Source organism: Patagioenas fasciata, chromosome 11, assembly GCF_037038585.1.
Source record: "Patagioenas fasciata isolate bPatFas1 chromosome 11, bPatFas1.hap1, whole genome shotgun sequence".
NCBI lineage: Eukaryota > Metazoa > Chordata > Aves > Columbiformes > Columbidae > Patagioenas > Patagioenas fasciata.
In genome coordinates, this window is record NC_092530.1 from 26,682,748 (window position 1) to 26,710,399 (window position 27,652).

The following is a 27,652-nucleotide window of genomic DNA, read 5'->3' on the forward strand; positions in this document are numbered from 1 at the left end:
CTTCCCCCAATAACCTAAATCACAACAACTCATCGATGCGCATCTTAATACCCAACTGCAAACAGCTTGAGGAACGTAAAGTCAGACAAAACACCAACACACAAAATAATCCTTCTAAGGTTAATACACAACCATAAGTGAGATGCTGAGTGTATCGATGTTGACTTTGGTGGGTCTGAAGGAGACCCCAACCTGCTCGGTGGGACTGGGAGGAAACCTGAAGCTGTTTGGGCAAATGGAGCTGGTGTGTGACTCGACTCCACCCAACTATCTAATTATAGCATCTTCAGAATTACTTCTGTACAATGTAATTAGCTTATTGGAGCTTTTAGGGAAGGCTTTAAGAAGCGCTGATGCTGCTCTGCCCCAATCCCTGCCCGTCCCGGAGATGGAACCTTCTCCTCGGTCTCCTTCACGTTGGCTAGAGAGAGTTCACGTTTGGGTAACACAGGCACGGGAAGGGAAATGGAACTCAAACTCAAACTTACCCTTTTTCTTGTTTTTAACTGAACTTGGACCTACAAAGGAAAGAATAGAAAATTAGTGAAATCAGGCGATCATTCAATCTTAGGAAATCCCCGCTGGCACCAGCACCCACCAGCCCAGAGGGGCCTCTCGGAGCTGGAACAAAATTGGCAACAAACCACTAAGCCAAAATATGTAGAATTGTCCATTTTCTACAAGCAATTGCTGTATAATGATTTTACCAGGACCTATATCTGTTTTACCTCCTCTCAAACAAGCAACCCATGGCTGGTTTCACAAAAGTCAATGAGTTTTGGTGGGCACGTCCCCTCCTCATTGCAAAGATGAGTTAAACCAACGGCAAAGCTCAGGTGACAGATGTTCTTCCCCCTTCAGCCAGAGCTTTGATCTCAGGTAGCAGTTTAGTTCCAGCTCTGCTGAGCACGGCTCGGTTTTGCCATAGGTCACTGATGGAAGTACCTTCAGACAACAGAAATCCTGAGACTCAACAGAAACCATTTACAAATGTGATCCCTGCACAGCAATCATTTCTCAATGGATGCATCTGTGGGCTGTGCAGCCATAGGGAATTTTCTCTGTTGGCTTGAAATTGCCCAGCTTAACATTTAAAGCTGACACATTTGACTTGGGGATGAGGACAAGTTAGAAGGAAGTGAATGTGACTCAGCTGAGAGCAGCAACCCAAACACGTGTGAGCCACGTTGTTTAAAAATAACCAAATACTAAAGAAAAAACCCCAAAGCAAAGAATGAGTCTGAACCGGCTCATTTGAACAACGAGAACAGAACCCTCCCTAGCAAGAGGTGACGATACGTAGAGTGGAGCTGGGACACTACGTGACTTTCTGAGCAGAAGCTGAAGTGTGAAATGTGTTCCACTGCCTCCTCAAAAATCAACAAGGGATGGGAATGAACTGCAAAGCTCCCCAAATATTCCCTTGCTGCTCATCAGTGAAATCCCTCTAAAATCTGCATTTAAACACACATCGAAGATTGAAATCAGCTTAACTGAGATAAGCTTATAATGAATGGAAGGTAACGAGGTTGCTTTGAGTCAGCACTGGAAGAGAAAGTCAAATTCCCAATTAGTGCAGAAGTGCCACGTTCCCATGGCTGGATGGACAGAGAAGACCAGAGAAACACCCCGCAACCTTACTGACGCCTTTCCAGCAGGAATATTAACTTACCTACATTATGCTCTTGAGTCACGGGAAAATTATGGTACTACCTAATTTGTTATTTCTGCTAATTTACTGGGTCATTTCACTAATCCATATATTCACAGTATTAGAACATGCAGATAGGACAGATGCAGATTGCTAACAACGCCAGTCCCGGTAACTCGACAGGGAGCATCACGGAAGCCAAACCAGCACATGAACTGAGAAACCTTTTATCTTTGGATTATTTGGATTATTTTTGCGTTTTCTGAGCTCCCAAGACGCAGAATGAGCCCCGATCACACTGGCGATTTCCATCTACCCTCATCTCAGGCACCAGCTGCTTAATCGCATTTTCAGTGGAGAGAAAAATCATATCTGGGGGACATAATTAAACAAAAAACCCAACCAAAACACCAGAGCAAGCAAAACGCAAGTGCTGTGTATGTGTCTCTGCAGACCCTGGAGTCACGAGAGTTTATTTCATGTTATATATATCACACCATTAGCGCCATAACCAGAGTGAAAGTACAAATAGCTGCGGCGAGCCAAACACATTTGAAATGGATGGAACCAATTAGCTTCAAAGATGAATGGGAGGAATGAGAACCACATGGGATGTCAATGTTCGCAGTCTATATTACAACACACGCATCTGTTCCAGGCACGGCAGAGAGAGATGTTACGGCTGTGCAAGTGAATCTTTCGACAAACACAAAAAATACTTCTGACATGAAAAAAACACAATATTATTAGCCTTGGGAGCTTCTGAGTCTCTGGGGTTCGCATCTGTTCATCTCCCAGGAGGAGGGGGTGGATAATTTAATTGTAGCAGGGAGCCAGAAGGTTCATCCCGTACACCGGAAAACAGGATTTTCTTCATTTTTGCTCAAAATGGTAAACTCAGTGAACCTTCCTAAATTTAGTCTAAAACGGTAACCAAGCCTCTTGCGGAGTTCGGAAAGCAGAGCTCCACCAAAACACCAGGGCTGTATTTCCTTCAGCATGAAACGTGCTGAGGCACAAGGCTTGGAAACTTCACTTGGTATCTGTTGTCCCAACACATATGTGCAGAGAGGGAGAAAACCATGAAGGCATATGACCCACTGGTTAGCTGTTAGGTGTTAAATACCTACACGTTAGGTGATCCTAAATCCTTCCAGAGGCTTCTCCTACCCCATTAATCCCATCTCGCCATCCCACTCCTCCTGCTGGTCTCAAAGCCTTTCACACCACCTGCTTTTCTTTAGTCTGGATTCACGGAGGCCATTAGATGACCCAATTCCAGGGAAGATCTATGAGAATATACTTCTATTTTCTTTCTCCACGATGCAGACTACAGGCACATACACTATGTTCCTCTACAGCATCACAAGCCTTGGATAAAAACCCAAGTTACACGATACCCGCTGCTGCTCCGGGGTCCACAGGAGCTGCCGTCTGCTCGTAGAAGGAAATTGGTTTGACTTGAAGAATTCTCCACCACCAACACTGTCTGGTATCGCTCTCGTCTCTCCTTTCGGGGCGTTGGAGGATGTATCCGAGAGCAGCCTGACCGTCAGCTGTTCCCCAACACCCCTTGTCCCTTCTCGATAAAAATAACCCCGGGTTCGTTTTTCTGCACTTTCCCAACATTGCGTCTCTTCCTCATGAATCCTTAAAGTATCTGTTAGGAACGAGATCAAGCTCGTGGTCTGGGATACTGGTATTAAATGTGACAGCGACCCACACGTAGCTATTTATGTCCAAACCCGCTCGTGCTCAACTTTGGTACTTCTCCCTCCCAATCCCACCTATCTCCCACCTCCTTTCCGCACGCTGTCTGCTCAAACCAGACCTAGGGAGGTCCATCCCCTTCTACATTTCCTGTCTTTCATCTGAAATTAAATTTATGCTTATGCTCTAATCCATCCTCGAAGGAGCTCTCAGCTCCGCTCAACCCTTGGTTTTAGCTTTGCTTAGCAGAGGGAGGAAAGGTGACGAGAGCTGTTAATGCAGAAGAGGACTGGGCTATCAGAAAGGACAGGCTGGGTGGCTTTGAAGGATACAACAATAAGCATGGCATGAGATTCAGCCATATAAAATGCACAGTCCTATAAATTACTTCCACAGAAGGGATAATAAACTGTTGTGCTGGATGGTGGAGCTCCTCAGATGGAGGACAACATCTGCACCTGCTGAGCTGCTGTCACACGGCCAGGGGAGGCAGAAAGGCAATGCTGAAACAACGGGACAATACTGATGTCACTCAGAAGGTGGGGGTGAAAAACTCAAATCCTGATCCTCTACATACAGAAGGATGAGTTTACATAAGAACAGTTTCACAGAAGGTCAAGAAGTGGTCAAACGGAGCTTGGCTGGTTGGCCATCAGTGCTTGGAGAGAGATAACACCCCTTGGAATGGCTACGGTGATGGGCATGGAGGGAGAAGACCCATTAGGGCTTGAAGAACAGCTCTGGCATGTCCTCACGGGTGCAAAGTGCTCCTCAGAACTGTGATGCTGGCAATGAGAAGGCCTCTTCTAACCTCCAAAAGGAGCAGTATGGGCTGGAAGGGTCTTCTGGCTGCTGCAAAGTCCCTCAAAAGTTCATCAGCCCTTTTGTGGAGGGGCTATTTTTTGCCGAGCTACTAAAGCCATAGCTACTAAGCTCTAAACCTGACTTGAAATGTTTAAGCCAGGTACCTGATCCTCTGCTAGAATTTATCATCTCTTCCACTGGATTTCCAGTAGGAAAATCCCACCGGCTCCTGCTGTAATAACTCAGGGCAGCTCCATCGCCTGCCAGCCGAGTTCTTCATCACGGGACGGGGTTTCCCCAGCAAAGGTGCTGGAGCAGCAGTGCTGCACACTGGGCTTCTGCACCCAGACTCCTCCAAAAGCTGATCTTCCACAGCTATTTAGAAAATAAAACGATAACAGAAAAGGAGGGAGCATAAAACCAGCAATAATGGTAAAATTTGAGGGACAGGTACAAGCAGGCAAAGACAATAAAACCCTCAGAGCCACCCAGCTGGGCAATGCCGAGTCACCACCTCCACCAGCAGCACTATGGCCATGGGTTCGAGCGATGAGCCCCTTCAGCTGCAAACTTCTCACTTCAGACCAAGCAAATATTTGCACCCGATGAGCTTTTGTTGTGCGAAACCACAGCTGTGGCCCAGCAAGCAGCAGAAGACATCTAAGCGTGCTTCAGGGAGCAGGTTCTCGCGCCCAGCCCCTGCAGCCCCAGCATCTGCTGGATCCCTTCCAAGGGCTTCAGAAAAAACCCACCAAACCCACAAACAACAGATGGTGATGCAACTCAAGGATATTACATATGACATGTTTTCTCTTATAAAGATTAATAGAGTTTACTCCCCTCCCCGCTCCCCCAATTTTTCTTTCTGCATGCTACACGCTGCTGTGATTTACTATAAATAAGAAAATATCAAAAACTTCTTTAGGACATATGCTGATATAAATAGTATATTAAAAAAGCCCCGCGTTCACTTATTAGTTGTGTGTGTGGATTAACAAGAAATAGTTTAAATTCCAGCAAAACGGTTCAAACTGGGTTTATTGATGGGAACAGATCTTTGTAATTACGCTTATTTTATACAAACCTATAAAAGGTTGCCCAGTATAGAAATCATTCAAACGAAGGGTGAGTACCTAGGAATGCTGCCGAACTTCCCAAATTCTCACCGCTCTGCCTCCACGCTGAGAAGATGGAGGTGCTGAGAAGTCATCCCAGGTTACAAACAGAATCACAGACAAACTCATGCTGAATAAAGAGACGACAGCGCCTTCCCAAAACGCCAGAGCACTTCTCACTCAGTCATGAAACAGGTATATGGCCCACAGTTAAATTCAAGATGAACATCTAGTTTTGAAGACGAAAACAGAAGCAGGGAGCTCTATGCGACTTATCTAACATGCATATTTTTTATGTGAAGTATCAACTTCTGGCTGTAGTTGGAAGAAGAATATTAGGTTTAAATGATCACTGTTCTCAATAGCTATGGAAATCTGTGTGTTTTTCCAAACCCTGCTAGCCACCTGGTTTAACAAAGAGTCCACTTGCTGAACCTCAGACAAAGCTCCGAAAACTGCCCAAATCCACCAACTAACAGAACTGGAAAGGAGTTTCTGGACATCAGCTGGGACACCATTACTCATGGAGAAGAAACAGCAGCTGAGCACCAAGCCAGGCTCTGAGGTTGAGCTGATGAGTCCTGCTGACCACCCAACCCAACACGGCGTTTCCATCTCCACGGAAAGCTCCGACCACCACGTGCCCTCCAGCCGCAGAGGTTTCCCCTCTCCAGGAAGGACATTCTGTGCCACCTGGAGCCTCCCAAAAAACAGAGGGGCAAAGTGGCTATTGAAATGTCACCGTTCCTGACCCATATCTGGGAATTAACCAGTCCTGTCAACTTCCGCAACATCAAGACCTGCAGGAACCATTACGACGACCGAGAATTAATGGATTCCTACCCGCTAAACCTCTCATTGATCCCTCTGTTTTGATCCCTCTCTATTTGACCAATGCTAAAGGTGGATGGGGCAGAAAGAAAAGCTCAAGAGCTTTAAGCGACCAAGAACCTTCTACCTCCTTTGATATAAGTTGGCCCAACCCTTCCATTTCAGCGAAACTTCTGAAACCCAGTTGTTTCACTTACAGAACTGGTGTAATGATATTTACTCCATTCACAGGGGTATGAGATATGTCAGGCTTTTCAAATATTTTTAAGTGCGGCGTTATTAATGCCAGACTATGGTGGAGCTGGGGAAAGGAGGATGTTAGCCTCCAAACACATGCTTAATCTAGAACATGTGGTTTTGGGGGAGGTTTGGAACCAATATGTTTTCAACATTTTCAGGAAATTTGGTCTATCCAGATGAAAGCTTCTTGGACCCTACTGAAACACCAGTCAGCGATACAAATACTGAAACAAGATGGATTTTTTCCCTTCCCTGAAAAAGAAAGTGCTTCTTCACCAATTCCAGAACTTGAAGAGCAGCTTTACCATTATTACTCTAGTAATAGAATATATCAGAATACAGCGAATATATGACATAACAGGATAGGGAGCTCATTGTAGAAAGCGTAGGAAGGATAAAATGGTGCTGGTTGGTGTTATCAGCACGCAAGGCAGAACCCAGGGCCATTCAGCTTCTCCTTCACCACCATCGTTGCTTCTCTCTCCACTTTACTTTCAATTTTGTTTTGAACTGTTCAAAATTCATGTGTGAACACAGTCACCCTTAATTGTCTTTTTCTGGTTACATCTTAATTCGAGATGCTCGATGACAGCATCCCGTAAAGAGCGTTCCTTCCCCGTCCTGCGTCTAACGGCATCTTACTTCCACGGCAACACCGGGAGTCGGGCCCGGAGGACACCCCGGCCTCTGCTCTACCATCCTGCACTTCAAACTGTGCACAGGCACAATAAAAGCCCTGAATTTCAGGAATCTTTGCTTAGTGGCAACCCTGTCACATTCTGGAGTTATAGGCTGCTAAGTCCCCAGGACAAGCCCGGAGCCCATTTACAGCGGACAATTCTTCTGACACCCCACCCTGAGCCGAACTCAACTGCCCAAAGCTCAAAGCCAGTCTCCTCCAGCCCGAGAGATCAAGGAGAGTTCGCAGCTCATCTCAGGCTCTTTTGAGGCACTCCCTTGGCTCCATCCACTCTTTGAGGCTACTCACCACATGCCTCCAAGGGAAGCATCTCGCATTGAGGTCTCCCCCAACGCTTCTGGGACACCGTGCCTCTTGGTCGGAGGGTCTGAGAAGAGCTTGTGCATCAACACCAAAGGCTGAGAATCATTTCTCTTGTGGTGAGCGAGGTATGAAAGGGGCCTTCTGCTGCCTCGCCGCTCTTCTCCTCTGAGCAACCCGACAAAGGACAAGCCTACACCCATGTGTCATCCAGATGATGGGATGCTGCTCCAGGAGCTCCGTGGCTCGGTAGCCTGCTCCCTCCCTATCCCTCTGATCCCACAACACCAGACCCCAGCTCGAGCCTATCAGTCTGAAAACAAACGGAGAGAAGTCACAGCTCATCCCTGCCCCATCTCGCGTGTCCCCAGAGTGACATGAGATGGCAGAGGGCCACAGCCTCTCTTCCTCAGGCAGCTTCAGACGATGCAAGATCCCATCGCATAACAGGGATTTTTGCCAAAGTTTCTTATTTTCTCCTGCCAATACTCAGAGAGATTTTTGCCTGCTTTGACACTTAAAAACCAGGACTCTTTGGGAAATAACATGGCCAAGCTCACAAAGAACAGGAGGGCAGTTAAATGGAAATACACAGAGATCCAGGCCAACAGTGACAGCAGGTTGTGATGTACTTTATACTGACCTTTAATCATACCAAAGGGGGAAAAAAAGATCAGTTATTGCAGTTCTAGATGACCAGAACTGAAGTGTGAGCTAAGTGACCACCAGTCAACAACCAGTTCCACTGGTCCAGATGAAAACACCTTGTCGAGCAACCACCCCCTGCCCGGCTGGAGCAGGGCAAGGAGCGGGATGAACGGAATTGCTCTCATGCTTTTACCAGGATTTTCCACCTTAAAAAGGACACTGTGACTCGTACGTCACCAGCTGCTGTCTGAAGGGACCTGTGCCGGAGCATGTAGTGTGAAGTCATTGAAGAAACAGGCTGGAATGGCCCATCTGTCACCTCTGTCATGGTGTTGGTCACGCTTTGGGGGACAGAGCCTGGATCCAGTCACCTTCTGAGGTCACTCCAGGACATCAGCTCTGCTGAAAGTCACAACCCACGGCTCCAGGAATCCCCACCACTCTACATGACAAAGAACAACCCGCTGCTTTATTTCCCTCATCCCACCCATATCCACTTCAGGCTCGGTGTCGAGGGACCAGGACAACCTGCTGGTACCACCAAGGCTTTTACCAACAATCCCATCTCCTGCTAGTAGGTGCAAGCACACCACAGTGCAAATGTGTTCATAGGCGAAGACAAAGTCCTGCTCTCAATTAACTACAGAGCCACTGTTGCTGGCAAAATCATATTGCACTGCCTTCTCGAAAACACAGAAAACCAGTCAAACACAAATCTCCACACTCCTTAACTCTGCTCCCACATAATCAGTCCCAGCCAAGTTCCTGGGGTTCACACCAGAACCTGTGGCCATCGTATTTCATTTTCCACACTCTCACTGGCTATGGAAGAAGAATATGATGTGCCTTTCGTTTTCCTTCAGACATTTAGGTTGGATTCCAAAGGCTGGATCTTTACAGCAGAGCTGACAAACAACATTACTACTTCTAATTCAAGTACCTCAAGGCTTTTTTTGGCTTGCTGGCTGGACTCGCAAGGCTTATTTTCTATACACCACTGCACCCTATTGCTTACTTTATCAATACCACATACTTGAACTCAACAATTTAAAGCGTAGTATTACAGCTGTGTTTTTATTTTGTTTGTTTTATTCGGTTGTTGCTTAACACAAAACATTCTGACATTTTAAGTCATATCCCACTAAGATAAACAACGAACATATGTCATGAATTCCAGCAGAAATGATTCCCAAGTGGCGGAGCAGCAAGGTTTTAACCAAGCGTACGAAAGGCTCTCTTAAATTGCTTGCTGGATGCTTTAAATGCGCTCCTCCCCACCACAGCTTTCCATAAGGAATCGAGGGCAGGTGGGAGGAAAAGACTGGCGATCACATCCCTGCAGAACTCAACGTGTTTTAAGTAATTCTGCCTCATTGGACTGAAAGCCTCTGTAGCATTGAACAGCTGCCTGTAAACTGATGGTTTAATTCCATGGAATAGCACGGGATCTATAGCCAAAGATACATCTGCGTGCGTATACATGCACTTGTGTTTATATGAATCTGAAAAGGGGTTTGAAGGAACCCCAAAAGAGACCCCACGGCGCTTTGGGAAGCCAAACTCAAGTCACGACGCAGCAGTGTCGTCTGCCTCAGCCAGCTCTCCAGTTCACCCATTCACAGCATTTCAGACACATTAACGGACTTCACCAAATCCTGCCCGCATTAATGAGATCCGTTACGAACCCAACAATGTCGCTATACATCATAACCAACAAAGCCCTCATGAAAACTTGCAACTGCCACGGCTCATTCACAACTTTTTCCCCCAAGACCTTCCTGCTGGTGGTCTTCTCCAGCCTTGTGCAACAGCGCTTTGCTTATGGCTGATGTATCTGGCCCGCTATAGCCAAATGGTTTTTTAATGAGCGCCCAGACAGGCCACAACTGAAGACAAGCTCCCAGTTCCCAGCGCCAGCTCTGGGTTTGGCCATTCAGTCCCACCCCAGCCCCGCAGAGAGAAAATCCAGCTTATTCAGCCCAAGATGTGCGGAAGGCGGATGCAGCAGCACCCGGGGCCGGGCCTGGCCTGCCCTCCCTGCCCATTTTGGACGGTTTATGTGCTCCAGCTCAGCACCAGCTCCTCAGCCTCCGTGCTGGACCCGTGGATGCGGTCAGAGAGCCGGTTTATTCACAGAAATCAAAGCTCAGCTGCAAACGCTTCAGCAAGACAGACAATAGAGCCTCTCATACTGTGGGAAAGAAATCACCAGCTACCCGTTGAGTTCAGCGTTTCCAGCGCTCGGTGCACGGCATCCGTAGTTCAGATGCTCACATAGTTCAGATGCAATCGCATTCCTGCCCGGCTGGGACATCTGTTCTCCTCTCATTAGCCCTGGCCATGTTTTGTAACACAAGAAACTATCTGAGATTCCTGAACTTCAGTATTTGACCCCAGGGCATCATGAAAGCCTCAGTTTTCAGAAGTGAAATTCATACAGAACCACCAGTCACTTCTAATAATGTTGGGCCCTGCTTAACATGCGGCTGTAAAAGGAAGCTTAGAGGTTTAGTCTGAGCTCCAGCAAAGCCTGCGGAGGCACATGGTGCAGACTACACTCGGGACAACTCCGAAATCCACCCCAAAGCAGAACCAGGGCAAAGTATCTGAACATGCAACTGAGATCTGAGTGCAGAATTCCTTCTGAGTGTTCTCTACATCTCCAAACCTTCCAGTTGTCATCCCACCACCTTATCCAGACCCAGCAGGAGGCACCAGGGAAGGACCAACACACCAAAGCAGCCCTACGGATGGAACAAATCAACAGCACTTCATCACCGCTTTGTAAATATTAAGAGTAATGAAACAGGGTTGGGTTTTTTTCCTTTGGAACAATCCAGATCATGACTGGAAAGGCTGGTGAAGACAACAGGAGGCAAACAGAGGTTGCGTATGGATCGGGACACGTCAAAAATTACACTGTGAACCCCAGGAGCTGGAGTGATTCCTCCTTCCAGCCACCACACAATTAGGCCTGTGTGTCTCCCAGCAGGTTAATTGCTTTTAATATTTAACAAGCAACTGGGACAGCAACATGCCAGGACTCCATCAGTTTTCAGTTCTCGGTGCCTTCTTGCTGGCTGGAGGCAGCAAAACCTCACGGGAACATCCCCCACCACGCGTACCGCAGGAATGAACGTCACTGCCCAGGCTTCTCAGCATCACGCCTTTGCTAGGTACAGAAAGCGACTCCAAAAGTCTTTAAACTGAAATAGCATATTGGCTCAAACCCAGACGTTAACACCTCTGCTTTGCTCGGGTATCCACCACATTGTGCTGCTGGACGACAAACAACCGCCAAGAAGATCCTGCCCTTTAGTATCATTTTCACCTTTGCTTTCTCTTGTTTGCAGAAAGGACGTGGTGTTAAGTCCACCGCTGCGGTAACAGAGCTGAGACCAGGGCCTAAACGCCATTCTGGGACGCAGCCAGTTGTGAAGCTTCCCTGGATCTGTCTCAGTGCTAGAAACGAGCACAGACAAAAGACCGCGGTCTGAAATAAGTTACCTATATATGCATCACTGTATCCCCATGGCTGAAAAGCGCCCCAGGTGTCCGACCTTACACAGACACCTGCCTTATTATCACAAGCAGAGGTGTAACACGTAGGTAAGGATCTGTAAATGAGCTGTGGTCTTAATTCTACTGTAGCAATAACAAGTGCTGACAGCAACGTCACAGGAAAGGGATGGAGACTGCACAAAGGTTCAAACATCACCTCAGTTCCTCCCTTCTCCCTCTTTGGGGGCAAATCACAGGGAAATTCTGGGGGAATCAGTTAAGCACAAACACTTTGTGGTGAGCCTTTTTTTTTCCCTTTTGGGACGGTCTCCTGCCCTCCGGTATCCAGGAAACGCTCTGTATTTACTGCGTGCTCATCACCATGGTTTCGGAGCACAATAAGGCTCTATCGCTCTTCATACATCTGCGTTTCTGGGAACGCCGGGGCTTTGGGGAATTGCGCGGGGCCGAGACAAAGGCACCGATTGTTCTGGAGGCCGAGGGACGAACCTGCCCTTTCCAAAGGAGAGGAAGTGGCAGGAAAAGTCACCATTGTGATCTGGATATTAAAACCAAATAAAATTAAAAGCCCTATTGCATCATCAGTGCTGCCAGGTCGGAAGGGGGACGGAGGGAGCCAGGGACCCCCAGACAGGCTCCGGCATCAGTCACCTGGCTAAACCAGCCTAAAACCACCCTAAACCAAATGATGAACACTAACCAAGTTCCAGTATAAGTTGGGGAATGACCTATTAGAGACCAGTGCAGGGGAAAGGGACCTGGGAGTCCTGGGGACAGCAGGGTGACCATGAGCCAGCACTGGGCCCTTGTGGCCAGGAAGGCCAATGGTACCTGGGGTGGGTTAGAAGGGGGTGGTCAGTGGGTCAGAGAGGTTCTCCTGCCCCTCTGCTCTGCCCTGGGGAGACCACACCTGGAATATTGTGTCCAGTTGTGGCCCCTCAGCTCCAGAAGGACAGGGAACTGCTGCAGAGAGTCCAGCGCAGCCACCAAGATGCTGAAGGGAGTGGAGCATCTCCCGTGTGAGGAAAGGCTGAGGGAGCTGGGGCTCTGGAGCTGGAGAAGAGGAGACTGAGGGGGGACTCATTCATGGGGATCAGTATGGAAAGGGGGAGTGTCAGGAGGATGGAGCCAGGCTCTTCTCTGTGACAACCAGTGACAGGACAAGGGGCAATGGGGGCAAACTGGAACACAGGAGGTTCCACTTGAATATGAGAAGAAACTTGTTGGGGGTGAGGGTGTCAGAGCCTGGCCCAGGCTGCCCAGGGAGGTTGTGGAGTCTCCTTCTCTGCAGACATTCAAACCCGCCTGGACACCTTCCTGTGGAACCTCAGCTGGGTGTTCCTGCTCCATGGGGGATTGCACTGGATGAGCTTTCCAGGTCCCTTCCAACCCCTGACACTCTGGGATTCTGTGAAATACGGAACCCACGTAGCCAGCACATCACTTCCAGAGCTCCGGGTAGGAGGAGGGATGGAGACGAGCTTCTGCTCTCGGCCGATTTTGATCCTAATTTCAACAAAAGCCATTCGCAGTGCCGGAGCCCGCGCGTTCTCATCCAGGACTTTCCCCGGCAGCGAGCGCTGCCAAAGTAGTAGGAATCAAATTGTTGTCAGCTTCGGGACAGCCATCTGCTCAGCCTCCTCCCGCCAGAGGACGGGCAGCGAGCGCTTGTGCTTCTCACCAAGCGCAATACGAATAAAATCTCGGAAGGGAATTAGAAAAATAACAAAAAAAACCAAAAAAGAAACCCCAAACCAAGAAGCACAAACCAACCAAAGCAGGAAAGCAGCACCGCAGGGATCTGACTGCGAACAGAGATGAAAGCAGGCAAAAAAGAAACTATTTTTTTTAAAAAAAACAATGTTTCTAAAGAGTCCTATTGACATCTGCTTTGTAAATGCTCTGTCATTATTTATAACCTCCAGAGCACGGAATTGTCTCTGTAGTTACAACCATGCTACTCTCATATTTTGGCTTTGTTAGCAAAGAGCCAGCAGCATTTTTACTGGTGCTCTGGGAATAGAGATCTAACATTTCATACACAGTTTATTTAAAAGTGGACTAATTTAACATTCTTGATGGTTCCTTTTAGCACAACTGTTGCTAATTACCAGCTCCAGAATGATTTGTTCATCTGGGAGCAGCAGCGGTTCCACAGCAGCATAAACACACCAAGACAAAAAGGAAGGAGACATCGGAGAGGGTCAAGTTTTAGCGAACTAAGGCGAATTAAGTGGCAGGTGGAGCTGGTAACACAGAGCAGAAATAACATCGTAAAATGGAGCTTTAAAGGGGATAATCCTGGTCCTTGGGAAAAAAAAACAGTGGCAATTCTTAAGCCATGCAAATGTTGGTTCTGGTGGATGAGGGGAGAGGATGGAAGGCGACCTGTGCTCCTCAGGGCCGGGACAGGCACCGGCCCCCCGTTAATGCGGCTGGACACACAGACAGACACACAGACAGCCGAGAGGGGAGCCCGCAGGAGCCTCGGCCAGGACACGACCTCGGCCGCTTTAATTGGTTCCAGGGTGCTGTGCGTGGAGGGACACAAACAAACACGAAGCAAACATGACCATAAAACATGACAAACGAGCAGGACTGAAGCCGCCGTCCTCCGAGGAGGAGCTCTTGGAATACTGGAGCCACTTCTAGAAGCGCCAGGATCCAGCCGATGGTTTTGCACTTTTGCAAACAATCTTCCTTGGGGTTTTTCAGCCAAAAAACCCAAAGGGGCACCGAAGCAGCTTCACTGCTCGTGGCCTCCCTGTGGCCACCACACTCCCCATGTCCCCACGAGACCAAAACCACCTTTTTCACAGCAAAACACTTGAAAGCAAATTTTCCTAAAAGAAAAGAAAACAACAACCAAGCTTTTAGGAAAGGACCCGTGTTCCCTTTGACACTTGCAAACCATCAAAGCCATCCCGTTGCGGTGCCCGGAGGAGCAGGCGTGGAAGGGGACGGAGCAGCCGCCTCCAACCACGGCTTCCACGCTTGGATCAGTTTGGTCTTTCACGGCATGTGTGAAAGGACTTGAAAGTTCATACAATTAATTCCAGACCAATATTAGTGAGGCCTCAAGTGCAAAGCACAGCTCCTTCCTCCTGGGAATTTATAGTTCATCCACTTTTATCTTCTGGAGGCTCTTCGGAGATCAAAGATTTGATCGACTTTCCCTTTGCAAAACTCCTGAAGAAAACGGTGTTAGCAATACCGTGACACGATTTCATTTTATCTTTTTCTAAATGATTCATTGCCCTTCTCTAAAAAACGAAGATTCCTTCATGTAGGTCTAAAAGACACAAGAAAGCTGTTGTGTTTATTTATTGATTTTGCGGTTGTTGCAAGGCCAATCCCTACGCCGGCAGCTTACGCTTGTTAAATACTGTCCTACCTAATAAAACCGAGATGGCCAGACACGAAGTACAATAACTGCTCACCAACGCAACGCCACCAGGAAAATGACCCATCACCCCGGCGATTTTCCCCATCCCCACCACCCGATGGGTTCAGAGCTCCTAATTTACAAAAAGACACATAGAATTGGTGGAAAAGTGCTGCATTTCAGGGAACATAAAGAAGATCTGAGAAGGGAGCGTGAGTTAGGAACGTATTATACGATAGGTTTTCACCCAGGTGCAAGGGGGATCAGAAACGCCCTCACAACTCCACCGACCTTCAGCGTCTATTCCTCGCCGAGCAGCGATTCTCTGCACATCTGGCCAGAGAAAGGCGGCGTTTCGGCAGCCGAATGGGCCGGGCTGATTCCAGCGAACATCTGCCCGCGGCACTTCATCGACCCCGCTCGCGTGCGGGGGAAACCTGCTCCTTAAACAGCCGCTTGCGACGATGCTGGAAGCGATCTCGAGGAGTCGGTGCAGAAGGACTGGGAGCTGAGCGCTGGAGCGGCAGCGGCGTGGGAGACGATGGACCCCGGCGGGCTGGAATCGCTCAGGGAGGCTGCCCCAAGTGCATCGAACTCGTCAGCATTTCGGGGAGGGGGAATCCAGGGAGTGTCACGAAGCTCCTTCTTGGAGCGGAGCCACCAGAAAACGCTTTTCCACTATGAAACTGGGAAGGTTTTGGGGGAGATGGGAAACTCAGGGAGCTGGAGAGGCAAAGCAGCGATAGCCAAGGGGTTTAGAGCGCAGCCGGGACTTGTGCTTAGTGGGCATCGAGCCGCTCACACACCACTACTCCCTTATTTTTTCCCTATTTTCCCTGGAATCCAGTCTCCTCTCTGTATAAAACATAAGCTGGGCTTTGCTGCAGTAGGAAAGAGCTGGAGCTCTTCGGGAGCTTGGCATGGGAGGCAAGTCCTCGTGTCTCAGGGGAGCTGCACAACCACGAAAAGCCAGCGCTGGAAATAAAACTGTTAATGCTGAAATCAGGCAGGGGGACGGGCCTGAAGGTGACGTTATTCTTCACTATTGTCACACTTACTACTCAAGTTCTGAACAAGTGTTGAGAGTGGTTCTGGTGCAATAAAGGTGTCACCGTACTTACCCCCTAAGTTATGCTCTACCTAAGGATTTCAATGCTGCTCTTAGAAGAACAAAGGTGACAATACACAACCTCAGGCATGAAGTTTAATTCTGGGAGGGTTCATTTTCCACTTTAAAGCATGCTTCAGACATCCAAGGGCCAGCTCAGTGCCTTCGCAGCCATCGGGAATGGCCTCCATATCTCACACCCTCATTTTCACATTTATCAAATCAGAGATAAATATTTAGAATCACAGAATCACTTCGGTCGGAAGAGACCCTCAGGATCATCGAGTCCAACCATAACCTAACCCAGCTCTAGCACTGAATCATGTCCCTAAGAACCTTGGGATGGCGACTCCACCACTGCCCTGGGCAGCCTGTTCCAACGCTTCACAACCCTTTCCGCGAAGAACTTTTTCCTAATATCCACGTATTGGTATTTTGGTCCCTTTCTGCTCTTTCAGTGCAAGCTCTGTACAACTCTGACTTCTTCACATGGGTTTCGAACCCACCTGAGACTCCACTGCACTGAGAAATCCCATTATAAACCAGCTACCGTTTTGTGACACGGATGTTCCAGCTGTTAATTAGACTACAAATAGCTACTTGATGGTTTTAAGCAAAGACGAGTGTACAGAACAATAAATACAGGTATACAAGCAAAAATTATGACCTTAAATGAGCACAGAGCCTTGCTATTAGAGAAGAAGAGCCAAGGACGAGATTACTAAACTGCTTTAATCTGCACAAAATCTCTAGACCTACAGTTGCAGAACTAATGGAATTCCCCATCTGGAAGGCAATCAAAATCAGGACCTATTATAAGTCACAGATGCCAGTTTTTCTTTCCACATGCAGAATTCTGTATGCAACCCTGATCTGAAGAACCCATCAACCTTTTGCTCCTCTGCGCGACGCCGAGCGGTGCAGACCAAACGGGACTCACCGTCTGGCCCTTCGCTGCCTTTACTCCTTTTATTTCGACGGACACGTCTGCCTTCTTCTCCGACGTGCAGCTTTTCTTCGGGGTGAAAGAAGTTCAGCAAGGCCAGCTGGAAGAAGAAGGACAAGGTTTAGCATCTTTGGCAAAGGATGGCTGAGCCAAGCGGAGCGATCGGAGCCTCAACCCCAAACCCTTTCTGTCTGAGCCGAGGGGGGGTGCGGGATGGATGCTCACGGATGTCCAGCTCACCCCAGGGAGCTGCGTCCCCTTGGAAGCCACTTGGGAAAACTCAACCCAAAGGGTTTGGCGGGGAGAAGTGGGGGCTGCAGGGACAGGGATGCGGCGGCATCGGGGGAGACCTATTGCTGGAAATAATCAAACGCCCCAAACACCAATGCAATCGTTTCTAATTATCCACTGCAAAACTTGCTCAAGCCTGTAGCTCTTTGAGCAGCATTACTCACTGCCAGTAAGTTTTCCCTCTCTCGAGCTCACTTCTGCGAGCTCCAACAGCCACTGAGATTCAAAGGCCTTCAGGGACCTTTAAATCCAATTCGGGATACCACATAAATTAACACTTTAAACCTAGAGCAAGTACATCTTTATAACACGATTTCTTTTTTGCCAAGAGGCAAAAGTTTTATGTAGCGACCCCTTATTCATGAAAAAGGAGTGACCGCATTCAAAACTCTCCGACAGTTGTTAAATCAACATCCCTGCTCAGAAACGGGAATTTCGGTTGAGAAACTTGGCCGGTCCTGCCAGCTGCCCCAAGGCATTTCCCCAGGGATTCCCGCATCCTAAACTAAGGAATTGCCAACAAGATCAATTAGGAGCCAAACACCTCGTTGTGTATCTTACAGACCCGCTCCCTGCCTCCTACCGCGACGGGTTTTCTTTATGCTGAAGAAACCCGACGGCACTTATTTAAGCCATAAATATGCAAGCCAAATACAGCCCAAGAAAAGAACTAAGAGGCTTCAAAAAAGCAGCACCAAAGGTTATCGAAGAGCATTATTGTCCTGGGAACAAAACATGTGGCATCAAAAGCATCTCTGAGATAGCAGAGAAGAATAAACTCCTTCCCTGAATGGCTCGTTAAGCCACAGGCCATAAAATGCCTTATCAAAAGCAACTATCACTAAAGGTCTCTTTGCTTTTGACACCTCCCCGGGGGTCTCTGCTCCCTCTCCCACCTCTGGGGTGCGGGGGGTGCCCCCTTCTGCTCACAAATGCCGATTCTCCAGTTATTTTCCCCGAAAACACACCTATTCCATTGCTAGAACATCCCATTCCCGCTTCCCCATGAGCAGCCATTTGCACCTTGCTTTGCTCCAACAAGCCCCAATGCAGCTTCATGAACGGGATTTGGGAATCCAAAGGGTCTCCCCCCACAAAAAACCCAGAATGTTTCCCACATTCCCAAACTCTTGCTGTATATTTCCACTCGTGAGCAGGCAGGTCTGCATTTACCACCATTCCTAATATGTTGTCCCTGCAATGACTCCGTGCCCAAAAGGACCTCGAAACGCTGCAGGATGGCCTGGGACCAGCTCACCACGTGCACAGTTATCCTCTTAAACACGTCTAAAAAGCAACAACAGGTCAAAGCCAGCACTTATCTCCCTAAGGAAGGAGCAGGCACAGCGTTGGATGGAGAACCAAAGGCTCTTAATTTACAATATACGTTTAGCAAACGTATCCCACATCCCTGCATCACCACGGTGACCCCACATGGACCACGGGATGAGGATGCTGGTGCCCACCCCCACGCCCCAAAGCGCTTATTCACATCAAGCTGAAACATCGCAGAACTAATTGAAGAAACAAACTGCATTGTAACTCAAGGCTAAAACTCCAACGAACCCACCAGCGCTGCTTTTGAGTGCTGTTAGCGCTTGGCTCTCTTATTTGAGCTTTTAAAAGAAGTGATTAAACAAAAGCACTGCAAATGAAGCGGTGGGAAACCAGCCCGTTCAGATGTGCGGGTTCCTGCCCCACATCGCCGAGGCTAAAACTGACATTTTTCATCTCGAGAACTCAGATTTTGTAACAGCACAACCCTAATTGTGTCAAAACAAACAGATTTCCTCTTCTCCCTGCTATTACCAACACAATTCCAACACGACATCCACAATTTTGAAAAGCTGCAGCATAATATGAAGCTCACCCCGTGTCACCTCCTTCTGCACATCTGGACACTGACACAGAGTCCAGTGACAAACACACTGAATTCTTTTCCAGCCAAATATAAGCTGGATCCTCACGTTACCCCCACGCCCACGGTGTAAAAACCAGAACTATGGTGGGCTTGGAATGACCCAGAGCAGAGTTTCACCTGGAAAACCCCCAGGATTTGGAAAGGATGAGCCGCCCTGATTTCTCACTTTGATTGATGGGTTTTGTTGTTTTCAGTGAAACAATCAACATTTCTTAAGGGACTTGAGAGCTTTTCGCAATCTGCACAAAACCATTTATGTTTAGTCTCAGAAGGGGAAATACAAGAGATTGACACAATATGTTCATTTTCCTGAAGAGTTAATGAAAATAACCCTCCTACTCCCAAAACTCCAGCACCAGGGCTCTAAGCACGCTTTGGTCAGCATTAATAGTAATGTCAAACCTTAGATTCAAAGGTCTAAAAGGGGGTCTAAAAGACATTACTGTCCTGGTCCAGCATTTCACTGCAACTCCCCATCCCCAAAATCACGGGGAATTGACTCTCAGCTTCCCCAGGCTGCACGACCCCAGCTCCTGCTTCATCTGCTGCCCCTTCTCACCGAGGTTTTATTACATTTATTACTTAGGGACAAACTAATCAGTCAGAAAAACACTAAATATTGGCTAAAAGTGATCTACCAATTAAACTTTGTCTTTCTAGTAAGACCAAGTCAGAAAGAGGAATGACTGTGAGGGTAAATGACCGAAATCTACTTTTTACTTAGAAAAAACCTCTATGAAAATGGCTTGTGACAGTCACTGCGAGCACACCAGCTATGGGCACGTGCTGCTTTGAAACTGAATCTAATGAGACCAAGCTCTCCTGAAGATGTAACACCAGTACTTCCAGCTCAGCCCAGTAACGGGCACAACTGGTGCAAGCACAAAGATAGGGAGAAGAGTTTGTCCTGGCGGCGGCTGCCGTTGTGTTTTCATTATGCAATGGGTGGCATCTCACCTGTGGTGACCAGCATAGAGGGGTTCCAAGAGAACCATTGAACAGCTTGGGTTGGAGGGACCTCCCCAGCTCCCCCAGTGCCCCCCCTGCCATGACAGGGACATCTTCACCAGCTCAGGTTGCTCAGAGCCCCGTCCAGCCTGGCCTGGGATGTCTCCAGGGATGGTTCATCCACCACCTCTCTGGCCAACCCGGGCCAGGCTCTCACCACCCTCAAGGCCACCAATTCCTTCCTCATGTCCAGCCTGAATCTCCCTCCTTTAGTCTAAAACCATCACCCCTTGTCCTGTCAAAACACGTCCTGCTCAAAAGTCTGTCCCCATCTTTCTTATCGGTCCCTTTCAAGCACAGAAAGGCCGCACTAAGGTCTCCCCAAAGCTTCTCTTCTCCAGCTGAACACCCCAGCTCTCTCATCCTGTCCTCCCAGCAGAGCTGTTCCAGCCTCGGGTCATTCCTGGGGCTCCTCTGGCCCCTCTCCAGCAGCTCCATGTGTGTCCTGTGCTGAGGACAGAGCTGGACCAGCACTGCAGGGGGGTCCCACCAGAGCACAGACCTGCTGGCCACCAGGTCACCCCGTGAAGAGCCACACGGGACCGTCTGCGGGCACCGCTGCACCAGCCAGGGGAGCAAGCGATGCTTTTTCCACTCACCACCCCCCGCGATACGATTAATACATCCACTTGCAAATCTTGGACTCCGCAACTTTTGTCTGGACCTAAGGCTGAATGTTGCTGTGCCTTAAGTTGAACTCATCTACTCCCTGTAATTTGGTGTGGCCGCAACAAGGGAGAGGATTTCCAGAGCCGAACGAGCAGATGTTTGCCACCCATCTTGCAAATTATGATGCAGCCACAGATGCGAAAGGAGAAATAACCTTCGGTGAAATGCTGCTGGCTGGACACTAGCATTTTAAAACCACCCAGAAACATTTTGCACAAATATCCGTTGAATCCTCTTACAGAAATGTGGAGCAAACACACTCGCAGGGTTTGAACACTCGCCTGCTAAGCCTGGGTGTTCCACACTCCTCCCCTGACTGCAGTTTGCGATTTGGAGGCGCAAGACCTGGACCTTGGCTGGGTCTCCAGGAGATGAGATGGAGCTGGTGGAGCAGGACCAGGGGTGTGGGGGGTTGGAATGAGGTGGGAGAAGAGGAGGCTTAGAGGTGACCTCATCGCTCTCTATAACGACCTGAAGGGCAGTTCTAGCCAGGTGGGAACTGGTCTCTTCTCCCAGGCAGTCAGCAATAGGACAAGGGGACATGGGCTTAAACTCTGCCAGGGGAAGTTTAGGTTGGATATTAGGAAGAAGTTCTTTACGGAGAGAGTGGTCAGGCATTGGAATGGCTGCCCAGGGAGGTGGTGGACTCACCGTCCCTGGAGGTTTTTAAACTGAGATTGGACATGGCTCTCAGTGCCATGATCTAGTAAATGGGCTGAAGTTGGACCAAGGGTTGGACTTGATGATCTCTGAGGTCTCTTCCAACCTGGCCAATTCTGTGATTCCGTGATTCTGGGTGAGATGCGAACACACCCGCGAGAGCCGAGCCCCCTGTGCTTGCTCCCTCTGGGGAGGGCTACGAGAAACCACTCTCCTGGTCCAGTAATTTCACCAAAATTCCTCATCCTCAAGGTCACGGAGAACTTGTCCTCTCACCCTTTGCACTTGTAGAGCAAGAGTATTTGTGAGGAGCCCAGCAAGCACAAACCTGCTCCCGAAAAAGAAGCCACAACAGCGACAGAAATGTTTGGAACAACCACCGTTTCCCTCCTCCCCCAACCTACAGCCCTCAAATTACCTTTATTTTAGAAACACCGTGTAAACCCATTACGACTCCAGCCTGCTAATCAAGACAATCACTATAGGATGCAAAAAAGGTCAAAAATCCAAGAGTGGAAAAATCCCAGGGGAAACCATACCTCAAAATAACCTGGGAAACAATAGTAAAGACACGGCTCGGCAGAACGAACCCGCTCTGCCTTGGTTTCTCTCAGCAAAACAGAGAAAAACAAAGGCCCGCACACAGAAATGTTGATTTTCTCTGCAGTCACAAGTGGAACCCGCTCTGGAATAACCCAAATAACGCAGCCTGCGGTCCCCCCGAAACTCAGCTGCTTTGGAAGGCCAGACATTTTATTCATTACAGAACAATAAAGAGTTATACGTATATATACATATTTTTTAAGCTACCATACAATAGGAAGCTGTCTTCAAGTTATGAAACCCAAAGATATCACGGAGTTACAGCTGGATACACAAACCGTGTGCAGTAAGAACACCAGTGCTGGGATGCTGACATAACTGCGAACGCTTGCATATCTCATTGCATCGCTCCCCAAAAGCCCCCAACACCACACATCCCTCACCAACACTTGATGGGAACGAAGACCCGCTGGACGCCAAGGGAATGTATTTCCAATGGTAAAACAGCATCAAAGCGAGGGAAGGGGAAAAATACAACCTGGCCTATGCAATCATGTGCGAATGGCACTTCTTTTTGGTAGGAAGAACTAGTATCTCCTTCCTGATTAACAGCAGAATTGGGAAAAGCACACAGGCGCTCAGGTGCACGACTCCTGCAAAGTCTTCCAGAGCATATTGATCACTAACAAAACCCCTCAAGACCTCTCTGCGTGCTCTGTAACAAAGCTGGATCCCAATTAGCCAGGAGAAAACGAGAGCAGCCAGCTCTAGAGCCCATCAATAAACCCCATGCTCTCCTACAGCACAACCTCTCAAAGCACCAGAGGAAGAGAAAGGCACGAAATCATCCTCTTGCATTATTGTTTAATGGTATTGTTAAAGTCAAATTCCCTCATCATTTGCAGTTTTGAAGATCATTAGTGTGAGGAGGCTAATAACAAGACTAAGCTCTTCAGGGACATTGTTTGCCAGCAATATTGTTGTTTTTCTGGAGTTCAGCTGTCGGAGCTGCGGTTCAGAGCAGCAGCTACTTGAACATCAGCCCCGTTGTCCTGCATCAAAATTTGCCTCTGGTAACACGTGGTACAAACCAGAAATTAAGCAGATAACTTCTTCTCAAAGAGACTACAAAGAAGTTTCAGGAGTAGCTTTGCTTTATTGAAAAAAAAAATCCAACATGTTATAAACCTTGGTTTTGTCATTCTGACTGTTTTTTCTTATAAAAATGAGAGAAGCAAAAGCGCAAACAATCCCCATTTCAACACGATCAGAATTTATACACGACGTCTCCTCTGCAAGACAAACCATGGCCCTGAACGCAAAGCTCCTGTACCATGATAAATGCCACCAGCCAGGGCATGGTCAGAGACAGCGACGGAGAGAGCAGAGATCGTATTTTCTCCAAGCCGTAACTCTCGCAACCCGTCTTCCTCCCCTAAATCGGGTGTTTTCGGCCCAGTCTGCCTGCGTGTGTCCTTCCCAGGGGTCTGGAGCAGGTTACACAACACCCTCTGCAAACTCCTCCACCACCTTTTCTTCTGCATGAAAGCTCAAGTACGGTCCTGTCCTTCAAAACTCTTCCCGTCCCTATTGCTTCAGGACTCTCGTCGCTCCATCACCCCTTTGTTGTCATCACCTGTGCACAACAAAGCCCAAGGTCCCAGGGGACCCCACCGCTATTCCTCCACCTTCTGATCTTCACTTCAGCATCCTTAGTGAGCTTTTGAGACACAAGGGTGAGCTTTAAAAGCTTCTTCCTCCCCAAGCTACAAGGCAAAGCAACTCTATACTATCCAGTTCCTGCTTTGGAAATAAAAGCACCAGAGATGCTGAAGAGTTTATCCAAAGCCCGGTGGGAGTTTTGGGTTGATGGGGGAACTGAGCGATGCCCCTGGGGAAGCAGCTGTATCAGCAGAGCCACCTCCGTCCCAAAACACATAAGGAGTGATGAGCAAGCAGCCAAGCAAGCATTTGGCCATTAGACAACAGAAGTTACTTGGTCTCGCAGATGGAGGTGGACCAGGTAATATGGACCACCAGCTCCTGCCCGCCCGTCTCGGTAAATCTACAGCCCTTAACGTGCCACCGCCGCTGTTTTAAGCAGCAGATTTGAGATGCTTTTGATCTGCTGAGCGTTTCTGACCCTGGGTTGAACGGGCGTTCCAGAGCGGGCTGCGCAATCCCTGTTTGCAGAAGGCCAGTGAGTCACGCTCCCAGGTCTTCTAGGCACTGTGGTAACAGAAAACTATTAGACAACAATAAAAGAGGAGGGAGCATGTTTTCCTAAGTTTTTATTGGTATTCTAACTTCATTACCCACGAAAGCCACTGTATTCTTCAGCGCAGAACATTAAATCCGACTGCCAGTTATCAGTTCAAGCCTCGTTACAAATGGATGAACATAGTGAATTAGTTGCCATTGGGGGGGTATAATGCAACTCTTAAATGTTCCTGCAGACCTGAACCCTTTCCAGAAACCTTCCTCCCCATTCCTCCTCCTGTCACAGAGCTCCAAGCAGCCGTCCTAGATATGTGACAGTGCTCTTCTTTTCGCACGCTGCAAACTCCCAGGTACAGCTACCAAACTTCCACTGCCGAAGCTGATAACCCGTCCCAACAGAGGGCAACCAGAACACAGCTTCCATGTTTGAATATGTCATTAGAACTTGGGAAGTAAGCTAGATCAGAGAAACCCGCCAAATGCCACATTGTTTTCCAGAAACAACGCTATCTTTAAAACAAAAGCATTTCCCCCCCTACCAAAACAGAACGGGACTCGGGCTTGGGAAACGAGTCCAGATCTTTTCCTGTGACCACGCTGTATTGAGCTGGGGCTATACAAGGTTTATTATCCAGGCTATGGCTGCTCTTCCATATTTTCAGCTGCCTGTACGCAACTTTAGCCCAGAGGGAGAGTTTCACCCATACACAAACCTCAGCCACAGTAATTAAAGCAGGAGCTCCATAGACACTCCCAAGGAGACAAAACTTGAGGCTCAAGCCAGAGCTGCAGGCTAAGAGCAAGATGAAAGCGGTTCTGGGACAACATCAACATAATGAGCTTGGACAACAACTCCTTGTGTTGTTTTCATGATTTGTCTTAGCAGCCACATGTGGGCTGTGGGTTAAGGGAATGAAAGGCGTCAGCGTCCATGTACAACATCACCTATGGCCACCTGGCAGCAGGGAGGGCTGACCACAGGTGAGGGTCTTCACCACACACGGGTCTACCCAGGGCTTTCACCCAGCACGTCTGAACCAGAAACCACAGGAGAATAGACTTCCATGAATAACTCTATGAAAAGTCAACCATGGAAGAGCAGACTTCAATGAAAAACTCTATGAAAAGTCAACCATGGGAGAAGAGACTTCAGTGAATAACTCTATGAAAAGTCAACCATGGGAGAACAGACTTCCGTGAGTAACTCTATGAAAAGTCAACTGAAAAGTCAACCACGGGAGAACAGACTTCAATGAATAACCCTATGAAAAGTCAACCATGGGAGAAGAGACTTCAATGAATAACCCTATGAAAAGTCAACCATGGGAGAAGAGACTTCAATGAATAACCCTATGAAAAGTCAACCACGGGAGAACAGACTTCAATGAATAACCCTATGAAAAGTCAACCATGGGAGAAGAGACTTCAATGAATAATTCTATGAACAGTGGTGTTTTCTGCACTTTAAAGAAAAAAATAGGAAATAAAAGTGCAAGCGAAACAAAAACCTGATCCAGCTCAACATACCGATGCTTTCTACTTTCTGTGAACTCAGGGAACCTGAAGCAAATGCACTTAAACCCTGACAAGTAAGAACACGGCAGAAACAGCAGGCTTTGCTCTGAATGGAAGAAGAGAATAATATAACATCAGAGAAGGAAGGGTTCTGACATTCCTCCAGCACAGGCAGAATAACCCCTTCAGCCCTGCAGAACACAGCTTCTGCCACAGATCTCCATACAAACTCAATTTCTAGCATAGAATGGAACCAGGTACGCAGTCCAGATCCCCAGCTCACACATGCACCACAGCTTTACCCAGCCTTGCAAGAGCCCTTCAACAGCTAAACTTGACACCAAACCCAGCATCACCTTGGGCCTAGGAGACTGTGGCTTGGTTTACAAGGTTGCTCGCCCAAAGTCTCATCTTGGGACACCCTCCCGTGGGGACGTTGGATGGAGCTGCGATGCTGCTGGTGGACGTGACCTCAGCACCGAGTACACTCCGTACGGCACAGAGCAAGGGCCGACGGTTCCAATTCATTCCACCTGTTGGCGCTGAAAGGGAAAGCTAAAAACGTGAGCCAGATGTTAGGAAGAAGAAGGTCAAAGCTGAGTTTAACACCCTATATGAAGACACCTGCAGTAAATTTTTTAATGGTGGCGAGAGTAAGAGGTTCGTGCTGCAGGAACCCGGCCCCGAGCTGGGAACACGCTGCTTAAAACGCCGAAAAGTATCAATGTCAGTGCAAGGTAAGGAACCTAAATCAGTTCCTTTCGTCTCCCAAGGAAATCAAATTTAGCTGTGAACCAGCACCAGACAGAGATCTGCTGTCTATTAGCAGGAATTCCCGGTTTTTCACATTTTAATTAGCCTTCGTAGTCTTTTTCAGTCAGCTGGGCCACGTCCCCCTCCATATGGAGGTCACGGCTTCTTCTCCTGCATACCAACTGCAATTCTTTCCTTATTTTAGCATTTGTATTATCAAAGCGTTTGTGCACTTCTAAAAAGCACCATGCGCACTCGCTCTGGGGGGAAACCTGTAAGGTTAAGTGACTCAGTCTCAGCCGTATTTCTTCCTTCTGCCTGTTTCTCCAGCTGTGCCTTTGCTTGTGCTTTCTCACCACCTGGGTCTTCTCCAGCACATCCAGGACAGCACGAGGTCAGCAACAGCACGATCTTCCCCAAAGCCATAATACCCCTTGAAACAAACCCCAGGCTCCGCTGCTCTCCTCGGAGCACCCTGCCCAACGGAACAAAAGAATTGGTGTCTCTCCAGCCTTCGACCACCCCCAGGTCTCCTCCTTTGGAGGAGGTTTCCTTTTGCTGTGTCTGAAAATGTTTTTAAGGACACCTGGCACGTTCTGTTAGCGACGACAGCGGCACTGATCTCATCTGGCTCCCACAACCGATACAACATGAGCCACGATGGGACCGAGAGGCCGTTCCCAGAAGACGCTGCCGGGCCGCTCGCCATGGCGCGGTTCTCTTCCACTCAGCCACTTCAACTTGCACCCATTCCAGACATTTCTTGTGAGACAGGAGCACTGAAGCCCCAGCAGCTGAGAAGAACAGCTTCTTGAATTAACAGCCATCATCTCTTTGAGTCCCGTCTCCAAAGCAGACGCGCACTCAAGGGGATGAAGCCACCTCTTTTTGCAATAAATGAACAAGCAGCTCCTCCTCTGGAGCTTTCCACCAAGAATACAGCTGCAGGACCTGAATTATTCCACTTTTCAGATCTCTGATATTTGTCTTTTTATCTTGTGAAATTCGACATAAACCCATTGCTTGAGACGGGAGTAGTGACAGCAAAGAATAGCTTTGGGTTCACTCTTTGAGATGATCCCACAGGAGAATATGTCAGACATTGGAACTGA

The 27,652-nt window shown here is 48.2% G+C and overlaps 1 protein-coding gene across 6 annotated transcripts in view; it reads right to left on the bottom strand.

Moving 5' to 3' along the window:
* The window catches only part of EDA (ectodysplasin A), a 73,739-nt gene that overhangs the window by 12,664 nt on the left and 33,423 nt on the right, over nt 1-27,652 (bottom strand). For all 6 annotated transcript variants that reach the window (XM_071813620.1, XM_065846610.2, XM_065846609.2 and 3 more), the window contains exons 2-3: nt 16,955-17,060; nt 489-518 (exon numbers count right to left, since the gene is read on the bottom strand). In XM_071813620.1, the coding sequence (XP_071669721.1) occupies nt 489-518; nt 16,955-17,060 (136 nt within the window). The remainder of the gene's footprint in view (nt 1-488; nt 519-16,954; nt 17,061-27,652) is intronic.